This window comes from Syngnathus acus, chromosome 4 (assembly GCF_901709675.1).
Source record: "Syngnathus acus chromosome 4, fSynAcu1.2, whole genome shotgun sequence".
In the NCBI taxonomy this organism is placed as follows: domain Eukaryota; kingdom Metazoa; phylum Chordata; class Actinopteri; order Syngnathiformes; family Syngnathidae; genus Syngnathus; species Syngnathus acus.
In genome coordinates, this window is record NC_051090.1 from 24,447 (window position 1) to 40,108 (window position 15,662).

A 15,662-nucleotide genomic window follows, 5' to 3' on the forward strand; every position below is an offset into this window, starting at 1 on the left:
ACAATCACAGTCCCCGACACGGCTCGTACGTCCACAGAAGCCAACAGGGACAACCTTGTCAGTCCAGTGTCGGAAAGGGCCGAAAACCAAATTGACATAGTGACTCCCAAAATGAAATGTCAGGTTGTAGCAAATAGAGTAGCAAAGAGCCGATGGTCCATCCTGTGCTGCGGAAGGTGTCTCGTCGGGTTCAGCGTGGTTGTACTCCAGGAGTCTTGACAATTAGCAATTAACAATCATTTGCGGCCTATTTCAAATGAACACGGCTCGCAATACACGTCAATACTTTTGACGCTCTGCGTTTAATGATCTGTATTGCTATTCAACGCGTACTAGTGAGGTGCAAAATATTAATTTTATGCCAAAACAGCATTGCAAAAGTGTTTATTTGGAGCCTTGCGCTGGATTTACGGTACAATTAATTTAAGGATGTGTCATCGTTGATTGCAAAGCTTGTTCACATATTTCCAGCTAGATATTAATTTCTACATTTGTACCTACTGAGTGAAGTCCCAGGCAACAGTAACCAGTAGTGTGAAAATGTTTTACCAATAATCGTTCCAGGAAATTCCACCAACTTCATTAATAGACGGTGAAAATGATCCTTTTAATTTTATCAAGAAAATAAACCATCATGCACACATCGTGTTAAAATCTACTTATTCTTCGGGTCGGCCAGATCTCTGTCGACATATCCTTGGTTTCAGTCCTGCTGCAACAGACCCCGCCCGCCACCCTTTCGATTGAATAACTATAAAGCATTGATGCTCAAAGTGCAGCAATACATTTTTTCATTGTTCTGTTAATTTATTTTCACGATTCTTGAAAATACAAGAAGAAAAGCTTCTTTAGAATTCCATTGTGCATATTGCATACGCTTCCTTAAATGTTTTTGTCTTCATCTAAAAAAACAAACAAACAAAAACAATGTATTCATACATGCCAAAATTGCTTTGAATTGGGAATCTGCCCTGTAGTAGTCTACAGTGCATTGAATATCTATTCCAATGTCACTCAGCCTCAAGCAGACTGTAACACGATTAGATTATACAGTTCAATCTTTTGCTGTGAGTAAAAATGCTGAAAAATATATTGGAATGGTACTGTCTAATTCTCCTAATCTAGGTCTCTTGTACTTCTCCATTTGGGGGATTTTTGTCTTCCAAAAACGTATCCCTCAATAATACCGTTACTATGACCAGTGGTTCGGCGTCAGACGCCGACAAGAGTATTTCGAGATTTTCAAACAGGACTGCGGCGTGAGTTAGGAGAGTCCTGCTTGTTTGAGTGGATGGATACCCTGGACTATACTCGGGTAGTGGAATGCGAGTGTGGGTGGGGAAGAGTGTTATTTTGTTGGGTGCTGGGAAAGGTGCTGAAAGATTGGAGGGAGGTAAGACGTCCAATAGTACTCGGGATCATGGTAATGGTGTTTGGTGTCATGAGAGGGATGTCATCTGGTGAGCGCCTCAAGGCCAGAGTATAGTCTGGCGGGCAGGTAGTCCTTAGCAACACGTCGCGAGGATTTAGCGGATCACCCTGCATCCGCCTGCAGTCTTGGTCCAGGTCTGTGTGTTGCTTCATCTGAAGAGACATGATCTCTTCTTCCTGTGTATGAGCAAGGTCGTTGGTTGCACTCTGTTGTGGGCTGCAGCCTTTGTGGATGTCGTGCCGGTGCTTGTCCTTCTTGTAGTAGAGCGCTGCAAAAGCCAGGATGTTGAGGAAGAGCAGAGACGCTCCCACAGCGATAGTGACTGACAACTCGGTGGAATAGTCACGCTGGTCTACTAAATGAGGTTGCTTGTGGATGTTCTGGATCTCAGTTGGGAGGGGAGTTGGGTTGGGGTTCTTTGTCACTAGAACCTTTGGCTTTGGGGTGCGATTGCTTGCGCCCGATGGGGAGATCTAAAGAAACCATACAAGAGAAATGTGTTAGTACATCATTAACAGATGAAACCAGGCTCCGATCTTTAGAAAAGTCGCATCGTTATAGGAGGGACCCCTCTGTTCTGGTATTGATAGGGAAGATGTCGAGGGAAAAAAAAACACAATTCATGAAGCAAAAATATTATAGGGCAGGACCTAAATCTGCAAAACGACTGGCGTGTAGACTCCAAAAGCAACAAAAAGAAAGATCACTTCAATGTATAAAACTTGAGCTGCGAGCAGCTATCAAGGATCCTTGCAGTCCTGCCAATGTTGGGGTCCCCCGTCCCAACAGGGGCTGCTTTGTTCAAAATTTGTGTGTGTGTGTGTGTGTGGGGGGGGGGGGGCAACCAACCTATTTTTTTAAAGGCACAGTAAATTAAAAAGTAATTATTATTTTGCTAAGTGTGATGTGTGTGCCGGGTTACACCTGTTTTCACAAACGTTCAGGCTGACAAAATAGATGTTTTTTCAAGCGGTGTGTTGCCATGGCAACCAACCGGGTTGGACAAAATAAAAAGCTTGGTTTTGATTTTTTTTTTATCATGATCATCTTAGATATATGGATAATGTTTCATTGAAAATGAGCATTAAATGAGTAACACCAAATTTGAAAAACGTTCCCACCTTGGTGGTAGTGGGAATAAGCTGAGTGGCATCATTAAGGCTGTGCAAATGAGGAACCAGCTCCAACCATAAATTAACCTGAGGAGAACAGAGAAGAAAGTTATTACCTATCCAAATCAAAGTGTCTGTGTCTGTCTGTCTGGATAAGTCACATACCTTGTTGGCACGATAGTGCTCTTTGACTCGGGGCTTGAGGCCTATGTGCAGGTACAGCTGGTCTTTCTGGTTGTAGCGTGTCCATGCTACTTCTTCAAAGCGGTTGGGCTTTGTGTGGATGAATTTGGTGTCCTGTGGTACAGGCTGGTTTGGGTCTCTGAAAAACGGTAACCACAAACAAATTGTAACTAAGAGTGAAGTAGCGCGACAATAACGCATTTGTGGGACTGTACCCGGTTTTGGCAAAGTTTGTCCAATAAGTCATCATCACGGCACTGAGCATAACATCATTCTTGGAGAAATTGCAGGGAAACAGCTCGGTCGGGCCGATCATCGGGAGGCCAAACACGTAGGGGATCTCATCTCCGTGAGATGCGTCAGCCCACGGTGGCACCTAATGAGCAACAGAGTCATTGGCTCCGTGTTTCCATCCGTCTTTATCCATTAGGACATAACAAACGCACAAAATCATGCAAAATAAAGAGAGCAACAATGACAATTACTACAATGAAGTTTGGAGGTTGTGTAAAGCGTACAAAATACAATGATTTGCAACTGCTTTTCAACCTGCCTTGCATTTAAGATAAGATATTTCATCATGAAAGGGATGAACTTTATTTGTGCAGATATTGCTCAGGAAATGCCAGAGACTCACCTGTTCTGTTTGACAATGATGATAGAATGCATAGAAGTAAGTCGGAGAGCCAAAGCTAGAGTGCAGGTCAGCTGTGGCCACAGCGGGTGCCACCCACTGGTGATCAGTGAACAGGGCCAGCAAGGTCTTCCTGCGCGTCTCCGGGTTATGCCTATCGGCCCAATCCGTGTACATGAACTTGATGGTCTCTCGGAGTATGTCTTTACCCTCTGGATAGCCATAGAGGTCATCCACAAAGCTTGACACAGCATAGTCAAAGTCATTGGCCTGAACACCATTTTCATTGTCCACCATCAGCTCCACAAATTTAAGACCCTCACCCTGGTTCACTCCCAGCATAATGTCATAGTTAAGGAATTCACCTGCAAATCAAACACAGAGAACCGCTTGCATCGCGTGCTGGCGAGAGATCGAGAGAGTCGAGCCCGCCCGAGATGTTTTCTTGTACCTTGCTCCATGAGTATCTGAGGGTCATCGGGGATTACGTCGCCATCGATAACGGGTCCGAAGGCAATGTGGTACCGTGCTGGCTGGATGTCTTGATCTACCAACTCTTTATAATGTTTTCTCTGAAGGCACGTGACCAGCTCCACCGTGTCCTCCAGATTACAGCCGACTTTCTGGCCCAGCGCTCTGGCATACTTAGCTGGCTGGAAGCTAACGGCCCAGCTTGAGAGCGCCGTGCCGCTCTGGGTGATAGCCCTTTGAAACAGACCTAAATAGGTTCCAACCAGAGAAAGGAAAGAAGGGAAGAAATTAGCATGTGACAGACAGACAGACAGACAGACAGTCTTATATGTATACATTTTACCTTTTGTCGAGTTGCTCCAGCGGTTGCCCTCCGAGTAATGAGAAAGTGTGAGAAGGTTGACGCAAGAGGCTCCAGCCCCTGACCCAAACACAGTTATACGCAATGGATCACCACCAAAGGCTGCGATATTCTCACTGGTCCAGCGAAGAGCTTGGATTTGGTCCAACAGACCATAATTCCCCTTGGCTGCCTGGTCACCAGTACTAAGGAAACCTGCAGGGGAATGAATACCAATGATCATGATCACAATCAATTGAACAATTGTTTCAGGAAGAAGAAAAATAAATACATATGCAGTATAGAAAAGGGCTTGAATGATAATACTATGTGCGTCTGATACGTTCAAGGTCCAGACTGCATTTTATTCGCAACTGACAATTTTTGTATGAGTCGTCCTTACCTAGAACACCCAAGCGGTAATTGACTGTTACGACAATCACATTCCCGTAGCTGGCCAGGACGCTGCCATCAAACAGGTTGCCAGTTCCTTCCATGTATGAGCCACCATGGATGAAAACCATCACTGGCTTGGGACTTCCGCTCTCCCGTATGTCTAAAGATAGGGCAGAAAAAGGAATAGAAACTGGCGATCTTAGATTTCAAACTGATGCTGGGACAGACCCAAAGAATCAACACCACTTCTAGGGTGCCTTATATAGCATTTGGTACAAATGAACTTTCTGTTGACTCGTGCACCATGTACAGCAAGCAAGGTTTTCATGGGCTCCCCCATCTTGTTTCAATAACAGCGTTACCAAAAATAGTTCAAAATTGAAAATGTTACTCCCTCCTAATAACGATGCGCCAAAACCCGAGAGCTATTGGAGACTTATGACTTCACTTTTAGAATTGATTGAGGTTAATTGCACTAACATTCAGGCATTGTTAAACTTTGTTTACAAGTAGATTTTGTTTCAGAAACATGCTGATGGTAGCCACGGCCAACAATTATCCTTGCCAACATCAAGACTATAATCACAACAAAATACACCAAAACACAAGCGCATCTATGCAAGTGTTTGCAGCCATCCGGCACCGTACACAATGACAAATTGGGCATGTCGGAGGTGTTTGGTTTGACATGAATCCTTGCCGGCTTCCCACTCTTCTTGTCAGAGAGCAACAGTTTGCGCCTGTGACGTCTATTTGCATTCATTTGTTTGCTCATGAGTTTGTTTGAAACTTTGGTCGGTGGCACTCTGGTTCCGTAATTGCTCCGCGTTGAAAAATAAGGTTCAAATCCCACAGCATGATCAACTTGAGCACGTGCAGCTATAAAGGGCCCTGGCAATGTTGGAGTACTGCTGCGTCAGGATACTGGCAATTTGGAATTGGGATTTTTCCTGACTTTACAAACGTGATGAATCATCAAGCTTTGTCGAAAAGTCACAACGATTGAGGTGAATCAAAGTCTGGAGGCAATGCTGACAAACGTTCAGGTGGATTGCTTGAACGGACTCGATGCTCTGGTTGCCACCAAATGCTACAATAAAAACAAAAGTTGTCGTGTAAAAGTCTTCAGGCTGTGACTATTTGCATACATTTCAAGTTTGGGATGTTTCGGAGCTTGTATAGGAGTTGCGATTCATTCCCTATTTTGCGGAAAAGGGAACTAACTATGAAACGCAAACAATGGCTCACTCCCATTACATAGTACATTGAAAAGTCGTACTTTTCTGTTCCCTGATGAGTCCCAGATGGTGCGGCCCAAGTCACGAGAGAATCGGATGAACCCGGCCCTTGCAAAAGTATGATGCCTGTGCAAAATTGGACATTGCAAATCCAAGACTGGTCATACGGCTGAAATGGACTTTTTTTGTTGTTTTTGTATATCTCATGTGCCTGCCACGCACGCCACTAAGACTCAGCAAACAGCCACGTAGCAGCCCATCTCCCTCGACTCCAATCATGTCTGATACGTTCTAGGACGTCCAGACTGCATCTTATCCGAAAGCGACAATTTTGGCAACGAAGGAATCTTCCCGTATTGCCGGGATAGTACGAGTGACAGAAAGTCAGCTAAAGAACCCAGAACCAAGTTTAGAGCTACTAACTTTGTTGGCATCCCTTGTCAACCTCTGAACTAGCAAGTGTCTTTTTCCAGAATGGTTCCTACCAGACCGAATTTAACACGCATTCCTTGTCAATCAGTCTGGTCCAAAACATGAGAAAGCGAAGCAAATGTAGTGCCTTCCTTTCAATGCGTGCTCTTTGGCAGGGAAATTATGATTTTCTTACCGAGCACAAGCGAGAATGCACAAGAAAGGAGGCGGGCTCGCTCTTTGGTTTCCTAACAACCTCCGATGCGAGACAACATTCTATGGGACTCGTCGGAATGTGGAACTCTTCGGTCCAAATTCTCCCATCAATATCAGCTTTTCCGCTGGACCCAATACGTTTTCCAAATTTGAGGCGTTATTGTGAATATTGGGTTTCAAAATGGTGAGACTTTATGGAAAACAAAAAAGAAAGAAATAGAAAAAGAAGAAATCTTCTAAAAACAATAAGGACCTCATAGCAGTCGCTGCTCGGGCTCGAGTTAGAATAAAGAATAGGAATAACGTGTGAAAGCCACAGCCTTCACACAATAATAAAGAATAACATGTGAAGGATTACAAAGAGAGCAAGAGAGAGCGAGAGATTGGGTTGATGATGTTTTAACTGAAACAGACTAATGTATGGCATGCAAAATTTGTTTTGAGTTGGGTTTTGTGAGTAATAGTTACTTTTTTTATTTAAAATGTCAGCTGCAACATCAAAAAACAAAATGACAGAAAGAACAAACCCAGACACAGCGTCAAAAGATAAAACAGTAGACATTTAAAAAAGCTGAAAAATGGAGTCAAATATATTTGGTCAAAAAACATTTCTCAAAAAAAAAAGTTGTATCAAAAAATGACAAAAAATTCAAACAAAAAAATATATTAAAACTAAGTCAAGTTTTGTTTGGTTTTCATATTCATGCAAATCAATCATTTTCTCAGTAAATGGAAAATACCTTCATCTGTTGCGTGGTCACTATCACTTAAATCATCAGAGTGTTTCTTTGTAAGGGGACCTATAAGACCAAGAACAAGGAAGGAGGAAAACAGGTTTGTCAAAAACACATACAGCATCAAAAAGACGCTCTTTGGATTAGACTGTGATTTAAATGCTTCTGTAGCCTCTATATAAAGTGTGTGTGTGTGTGTGTGTGTGTGTGTGCGTATATACACACATGTTGGATATATATATATATATATATATATATATATATATATATATATATATATATATACATATACATATACACATATACATATACATACATATATATACATATACATATGTACATATACATATGTATGTATGTATAGTATGGATTAGTCATGCACTACTATTTTGTAATGTGTAATATATACACACATATGTATACATATACACACACACACATTAGTCGTGCATGACTAATCAGTTGAATACAGCAAGAATAGAAGATTTTAAATAAAGTGTGCTTCATAAATGAAAGAAAAAAGTTGAAGCACATCAGCAAAGCAATGTGCATTCTTCAAAAATCCAATAGAAAAAGAGTGAAATAAAAGAAAAAGCTGACTCAAAAATACAGGGATCTCCTGCACGAGTTGCACCTGGTTCCTGGCTGGAGTCGAAGGTAACTGCGCCCGCCCTATTGAAAGCATTGGCCTCAAGGGCAACAGAGCCCACAGAGGCATTTGCCATGAGTTCATTGGCATATTCCAGCCGGACCCAAAAGGAGAAGGTCCCACGTGGCAGAGGTAACGAGCAGAAATCAAATGTTTTTCTAACCAAGATGCCAGCTGTGTCACCAGAAGTCATTTTCCCCATCACCACCAAGCTTTGCTTTGGGATGGACCTACGCCTCTCACAAACTACACAACTTATTGCTATCATACTCTAGTTCCATCTCGAACGTGCCAACGTCTACGTAAATTTTGACATCAACGTGCTGAAAACATGAATTGCCCCCCCCCCGGAGAACTGGGTGTCGATGAATTCGCAAATTCATGCACAGCCTGACCTGTAATAGGCCGCCGGGTAATTGTAAAAGACTACAGACTGAGAAGAGCAGGGAGTATTTTGAAGGTCATTTCTTTCCAACGAGATGAGAGGAATGGGGATTAGCACCACCAAACTCTCCCCACACTTACGGAGTTTCAATCAATTCAGTTTGAACGCAACTCTCCACTGGCTGTGAGCACGAGTCACCTTACAGTGTCGTCATCGCTGCACGTTTGGAACAAGCGTCAAAATGGCTCAAGAAATCAAGGCGCAACTTACTCTCAAGAAGAAGCGTTCAAGCTAACCCGTCCATCCGGACTATTTATGGCTCGCTCACTATTTTGCAACAATATTGTGCAAATCACCCACCCCGATTCTACGCTACCTTCCAAAACTATTTTGTAGTTACGACCAAATGGCAGCAATGTGTCTGCTTCATAGTACGGTTTCAAATCAAGGAGCACAATGATTAGGCAAGTATATATTTTGACCATTTTGCTGCAGATTCTCCAACTCCATAAGGTTGAATGCAATACAAGCATATCAAGGGATGTGTATTGATTGACATGACGAGGGATGCCACAGTGTGCGTCATTATTAGGCAGCTTGTTTTCCTCAGGCAGGCAGGCAGGCAGGCAAAAAAAGACTCTGAAAAGTCTTTCAGCAATGGCTCAGATATCGGGGCGGGGGGGCTTGATCACAGAACCGTCCGACGTTTCATCGCAAATAGTCAACAGGGTCGCAGGAAACGTGTTATGGAAAAAAAATGAACAAGCAAAGATTGGACCACTTAACCCAAAGCACGCTTCCATTTTTTTTCAAACATTGGATTTTCTCCTTGTGATGCCTTTCACTCATCTGAGTGAGCTCCTGCACAGAAGACACGGACGGGATCTGTTGACAGTGCTCTTCACAGGCCTTCTGTTCTGGCTTGACCTCAGGGTTGGCTCACTCTCTCGCCCTGTCTGTCTGTCTGTCTGTCTGTTCAATATTTCTTTATTCTTACATTGTGCATGTGCATATAATACATACCTCCTTTCCTACATATTTTCTTGCCCGGTTTTCTTGCACATTCCTTGGATATTCTTTTGACTGTAAAATGAATAGAGCACTAAAAAATAACATGTGGCCCCTGGACACATTGCAGAAGTGTTGGCATGCACACGCACGCACACGTACGCACACGCACGCACGTGCAAACAGACAGACAGACAGACAGACACAAAGGGATTTAATGAAACTAATATAAAAATAAATGGAGAGAAAAGGAATAACACCACTTATTAAATCCCGGTTCAGTTCTCATGTAACCTTGTTTGAAATACAACCATTGTTACAAGGCTGTAAGTGCCTCTAAACAGTAGAAAGATGGTAAAGAAGGGCAAATATTTTAGAAAGGCGAATGCTGGAAGACCTATTTAAGATCCATATGAGGCTTAACAATTAGACACAGCGATATATCGCTTTTTGGAATGATAGAATTTGATGCCATTCTGTTACGATATTTCAATATACAGTCGTAACAATGACTTTTCTGTCAATTCATCTGTACTAATTAAAGGTAACTCCGAATAAACAATGTCATATTTTTCACTGGATTCCATTTCAAAAGCATTACAGCTTTACTGGTTCCATCCATCCATTTTCTGAACTGCTTTTCCTCAGGAGGGGCGCAGGGCTTTACTGGTTACGAAATGGGGGGGATAAAAAATGAAACGAATGAAATTGGGGAGCGGGCATTGTTACTACACCAAGGTAGTTCTCTTACTATTCTAGCATAAACAAAGCTCAACAGAAATAACTAGCTCCCTAATAATTAGTTCTCTTTTAAAGCTTCCGTATCACGTTTATAAATTCCTCCGTTGTATGTTTTACTCATTCCGGGCCGCAAAATGGACGCCTCTCTTTCTGGTTAACACGTGTAGTTTGTTTGTTTGTTTGTTTGTTTGTTAGCCAAGGTAGAGCTTTCTTGCGCCGCAAATCTTTGGATTGATTAAAAGATGTCAACAGCAGAAGACTTGTCCATCAGCTCATACATAACACCTGACAAAATAAATCCCCTCAATATTTATGAACACGTCTTGTAAACAAGCACTGCAGTCAATTTGAGCAGTAAGCTAATGCGAGAAGCTAACGAACGCATTTAACAAATTACTGGGTTCCCCAAGAATAATACAGCACCTTCGACGCAATTCATCTGATACAACCACTCAAAATACACCCACAAGAAGTGAAAACATAGAACGCACAGCTCCAAAAAGAAAAGAAAGACTGACACTAATGCTATGAACGTCTTGGAAACAAGCACTGCAGTCAAGCTACGAAGTAAGCTAATGCTAGCGCTAGCGAGAAGCTAACGAATGCATTTAACACATTATTGTGTTCCCCAAGAATAAAACAGCACCTTCGATGCAATTCATCTGATACAACTACATCCACAAGAAGTGGAAACAGAGCGCACAGCGCTAAAATCAACAAAAAATTGACGCTAATGCTATGAAAACAAGGGAATCATGGACACGCAATAACACTAAAGAGAAATACTGTTTTTGTCATCTCAAGCTTACCGCTTTACTGTGTCAGTCGTTTCCAGAGATCTAAGGAATTGAAACTCAATGAAACTTTTGGCGAATCCTTCTCTAAATTGACAAGAGATTTCTGCAACACTCGTCCTTGAAGTGCTTCGCACAGACAAGCAGGACAAAAATCGAAACTCAACCAGGCACCTGTTTGAGGTTCTGATGCTGGGGGACGGTTGGTGCAATGATCAGGATTGTTATCCAGGTTCTGCAGACCTTGCTAATTATCTGACCATTTGAATCAGGTGTGTTGCAACAAGGTGACATAGAAAACATGCAGGACACCGGCCCTCGAGGACCGGAATTGCCCACCTCTGGATTAGATGAAATTGTTCTACAATCCCGGAGACTCCAAATGCACAATAAACTGTATTTGAAAGCTAAAAAAGTGATATGTCTTCTTTAAATATGAAACACATCATTAAAAGAGTACATTTAGGATTTACATACCTTGACATTGACCTGGCTAAATCTATGAACGCGGAGGTGGAGAGGAAGTGCGGGAGGTGTCATTGTTTGGAAGGGGAATCCCGGGGAAAAGCGGTGTTGAGGATGGATGAATGGGTGATTTTTTTTATTTATTTTTTTACTTCAAAACTGAGTATCTATTAAAAACTACATTTGACAATTCATTTAAAATTCATACTAGAAACAGGGATGCCCGATCGATCGGTGACCGCTCGCGATCAGTGGATTTTCGTGAAAAGAGCATGATGGGAATTGTTGATCACAGACCTCCATAGCCAATCAACACGGTCGATCATCGCCCTAAGCCTTAGGACCTAAGCCCTAAGGGTTCTCGTTGCACAAATATAAAACATGTCAATCATGCAGAAAGCAGATTTTTTTTTTTTTTAACGTTGAACCAATGTGTACATCGTTAATGACTTTCAGTAAGCAAGATCTAGTGAACTTCAATTCATTTTGAAGAATCAACTTGGTTGTCTCTAACACACAACTTTGAGTCACAGTTTGTTAGAAAGAAAGAAAAACTGTGATATAAATGTTAGTGTTTAAATATGACACACAACTGGCAACACAAATACACGTAGTATACAGCATGGATTAACGTCCTGAAAACTTTCTAAAGAAAATGTATTGCGCCACACACTGCATTGTGGGAATTAAGTGGTGGGGGCATATATGCGGTGTTCTATAGAATGTCAAGTTGGATACCCAAATAGCAAAGTATGCTTCAGCCCTAATTGAGACCGCAGATAGGTGGCTCAGTATTAGTCAAATAAAGCAATCAAATCAAAGATGTTGATGAAGGTGAAATAAATTTCAATGAATGTTTTGTCCACACACACACAGTTACATCCATGCTTATTGAACATGCTCAGGGTCATGCGATATAGTGGGAGACACACAGAAAGAAAACTGCACTCGCACGGTTCCGATAACACACCAAGTGTGAACTCTTAAGCAGATTGCAGACTCATTGGACTGACACCCTAACCAATTATTTTCCCTTTGCCAATCCACTAACTCACCATCTTCTGTGGGCACATAGATGTTAAGGTAGAGGCAGTCCTCACTCTGGTCCTGGACGTACGATGACACCACATCAATACTGTTGGTGAACCACACCGGCAGCATGACATCAGGAAGGCGGCCCTCCACAATGTTCTGGGGGCACACCGGGGCAAAGCGCGTTGCATTGCGGATATCCGGCCACGGCGCTAACGTCTCCGGTGGCTGAAAGCGGCGCTCGCCTGTCGGCGGAGCTGCGAACGGGACGCCCAGAAACTGTACCACCGGGCCCAAGATCTCATTGTTCAAGTCCTTCTTGATTCCACGGAGCTTGCCGTTGGTGGTGGTGACCACTGGGTCGTTTTCATACATTTTCTCAGCATTCACAGCACACATGTGCATTAGCAGGACAGCCAGCCATTGAAAGCACCATTTACGAGTACTCGTGCGACGCTTCGTGCCGACGTATCGCATTTTCTTGCTGCACATAGAAAAAGGCTGAAGTAGGAGATGTCCGGTCCGTAGATGCTCCCTCAATGTAGCCATAGCTCTGTTTCTTTCCTTTTTTTCCTTTTTTTCCCCGTGAATTTCAATATAGTCCAAATAGTAAAATGTTGTCCTTCCTTTGCTATATTTGGGCGAGATGACAGATGACAATCCAGAATACCAAAACAGATTGTTTAATCCAGCCCCTGCAAAAAAAAGGGGGATTTGCAACAATTAGTACCCACATGAAAATAAATGGTGGGGGAGAGGGGGTTCATACAGTTTTGTTTTGTTTTTTGTCAGAACCAGATTTATAATAATGCATAATGCATAATGAAAATAACAAAGGTTGAATTCCATCACAATCGTTACATGACTAATTACAAAGACATACAGATTGTATGATTGGCCACACAACGGTCATATACGTATGTAAATGTGAAGAGAATTTAAAATGATTTCTTGGAAAACAATTCGGAAAGCAACACCTGTGCAGTTTTGATGAAACGCAAACGATTATCAAGGAATAAATGAATTTGGTGAATATCTTATCGTAGAATTTGGTGAAAAGTAAACATGGGCATATCAGCGGAAAGAACATTCATGAGAAGTGGTGAGGCTAGGTGGATGGGAGGAGGGACGGAAGGCTGAAGACAGCATTGAGTAGATGTTTTCCTTGAGGGGTGAGCTATGTAGATCAGAGCCCCAGGGACTGACTGCATGAACCGATATAGCCCAGCCACTATCTCCAGAAAGAACACCAAGGCTAGGCAGTACTATACATATAATGAATAAACAAATTCAATGACAAAAGCAGATAGGGACACCAAACAACTTACTTCATTACTACCTACACAAGGTTATATTTGGATCAGAATAGAATAGTTCAGTGGGCGCTTATATTTTCAGACTTGATATGGGTCAAAAATATGAACATTTGGACTGTTGTTGGAGAACTGCCAGTCTGCTTCCTAACAAAGAATTTTGAAGGACCTTTACCAGCGTAGAGTTTTCATTACTGATTATCTTAACCAATTCAGTTCCTGTTCTAGTGAAAAGTGTCATTCATTAAATCCATTAAAAACATGATGTGCACATTTAATACGTACACACACAACCTCAAATACCCTCTTGCTAGGTCAATAATGTTTTCGAAAAAGATAGCTGCACAACTGAGCCCCCAATGACTGGAACTATCAAAAGCTTGCACACACATGAAAAATTAAAACAATTAAAATTCTTAGTCAAGAGATAGCAATCAGTTTTGGGAACGATCTGGATATCTGGATGGATGGATATATATATATATAGAGAGAGAGAGAGAGAGAGAGAGAGAGAGAGAGAGAGAGAGAGAGAGAGAGAGAGAGAGAGAGAGAGAGAGAGAGAGAACATTGAGTGTTACACAATTAACAGATTATCTATCACGTTTAAGAGAGAAATTGCAGCCACACAGTCAAAAAGGGACAAGCGTCAGAGCGGTGTTGGATGTGTGATTTTTAAAATGTCATAGGGACGAATTGGATCCCGAGCGACTTATTGAAATCAGTCTATTGTTTGCGAAACTGAGACGATGTCGATGTAAATGTGCCAGGTCTGTCAGCCGTCTGGAAGGGATTTGCCGAAGAAGCACGACGATTGTTTCTCCACATTATTCATTTCCACTCAGAAGAACGACATGACGACATGAACCATGTACACACACGTATTTGAATTTGGCCGCCCGGCCCATTCCCCCAGCATCCTATGTCGTGCCATTAACACATTCAAATCACTGCATAGGCTGGCTGTGTCAACTCATAAATCCTGACATGCCATATTACCCAATTCCTGACGAGAATTTGACAAACATGTTCATTTACCATGATGTTAAGAGTCTCCAGTCTGCTGCTTCGTCCACAACAGTCCTCGGTGCACTGCGTATCGCTGGAAAATGGAGTCTTTTTTTTTGTCGACATAGCCCGTACGAAATGCAAGGAAGAAGTACTAGAAATAAGAGACCTCAAAATAATGGATTCAAATCATGACACTAGCGAACAAAAAAGGGGGGACTCCACTTCACCCCCCCCACCCCCACCCCCAAAAAAAACAAAAAAAAACCCAGTGGGTAATCGCAGGTGTTTCCGTGATTCACGTCGATATTAAGAATTGCTTTCTACGACGAGCATGCAGTCACTACGTACTCTCACAGAGAGAGGGCTAGACGCACAAACCGTCTACTTCAGAAATGGCGGCGATGCTGGAAAGATGAACGGGATTCCACCACCGCCCGCTCCTCACGATACAGGCTGCATTTGGATGATATATATATTTTAAAAAAAAACTTCCTCTTTCTCATCTTCATACAGCTTTAATGCGCGCAGCGGTTGGGGGTGGAGGGTGACCTACCTCGCAAAAGCTATACAAAAGCTATTCTGTCCACACACGCGAGCGCGCGCGCGCACATATTAAATATAAATATATCTACGAATCTACATACGGTATATCTTTCCGCAACGACAGTTCAGTGTTCCTGTTTAAAAAAAAAAAGAACAGCATCAATTGCATTCATTATTGCATCCGTTATTATGTCATTACTTTTATTATCGTAGTTGTTAGTCATTATTATTAATTATTATTATTATTACATGCGAAAACCACCACAGTTTGGCTATCGCGCCATTTCATGACCCAGTAAAGGAGCAGGGGTCAAACCTTTATTAAAATATTGGAAACAATATAACTTTACGGCCGTGTCTATTCACACGCTGTTAATGTACACTTCATTTTAGCCTTACTAAAAGTGCTGGGTCAAAAACAACCTCATTTCTTGCGTTGTGTTGAGCAAAACAACGCAGGAAATTGGGTCAAATTGGCCCAAATTCCTGGATCGGTTCAATTTTTAAGCCAGCAATTTTAAGGGCGCAAAATTGTGTTTTGTTTCATGAATTTACTG

The 15,662-nt window shown here is 42.2% G+C and overlaps 1 protein-coding gene across 4 annotated transcripts; it reads right to left on the reverse strand.

The window, feature by feature from the left end:
* Positions 1-367: 367 nt before the first annotated feature.
* Positions 368-15,128, reverse strand: nlgn1 (neuroligin 1). 4 transcript variants are annotated; one of them, XM_037248623.1, is made up of 12 exons: positions 14,590-15,128; positions 12,265-12,936; positions 9,225-9,284; positions 7,174-7,233; positions 4,576-4,728; positions 4,176-4,388; positions 3,813-4,079; positions 3,365-3,726; positions 2,943-3,103; positions 2,710-2,866; positions 2,554-2,631; positions 368-1,905 (listed from the first exon to the last, which is right to left on the reverse strand). In XM_037248623.1, the coding sequence occupies exons 2-12, from the start codon at positions 12,788-12,790 to the stop codon at positions 1,306-1,308; spliced, it is 2,637 nt and encodes an 878-aa protein (XP_037104518.1). In that variant the 5' UTR covers positions 12,791-12,936; positions 14,590-15,128; the 3' UTR covers positions 368-1,305. The 4 variants fall into 4 exon arrangements, with proteins under 4 accessions (XP_037104518.1, XP_037104519.1, XP_037104520.1 ...); XM_037248624.1 differs by lacking the exon at positions 9,225-9,284 and having other exon boundaries at positions 14,590-15,126; XM_037248625.1 differs by lacking the exons at positions 7,174-7,233; positions 9,225-9,284 and having other exon boundaries at positions 14,590-15,126.
* Between the last annotated feature and the right edge of the window lie 534 nt (positions 15,129-15,662).

Excerpts from the sequence above, each read along its gene's own strand:
- nlgn1 (XM_037248623.1), bottom strand. The coding sequence starts at position 12,790 with ATGGCTACATTGAGGGAGCATCTACGGACCGGACATCTCCTACTTCAG. Across the intron at positions 4,389-4,575 it reads TTACCGCTTGGGTGTTCTAG|GTTTCCTTAGTACTGGTGAC; the intron begins GTAAGGACGACT and ends ATTCCCCTGCAG. Across the intron at positions 2,632-2,709 it reads AGCACTATCGTGCCAACAAG|GTTAATTTATGGTTGGAGCT; the intron begins GTATGTGACTTA and ends TGTTCTCCTCAG.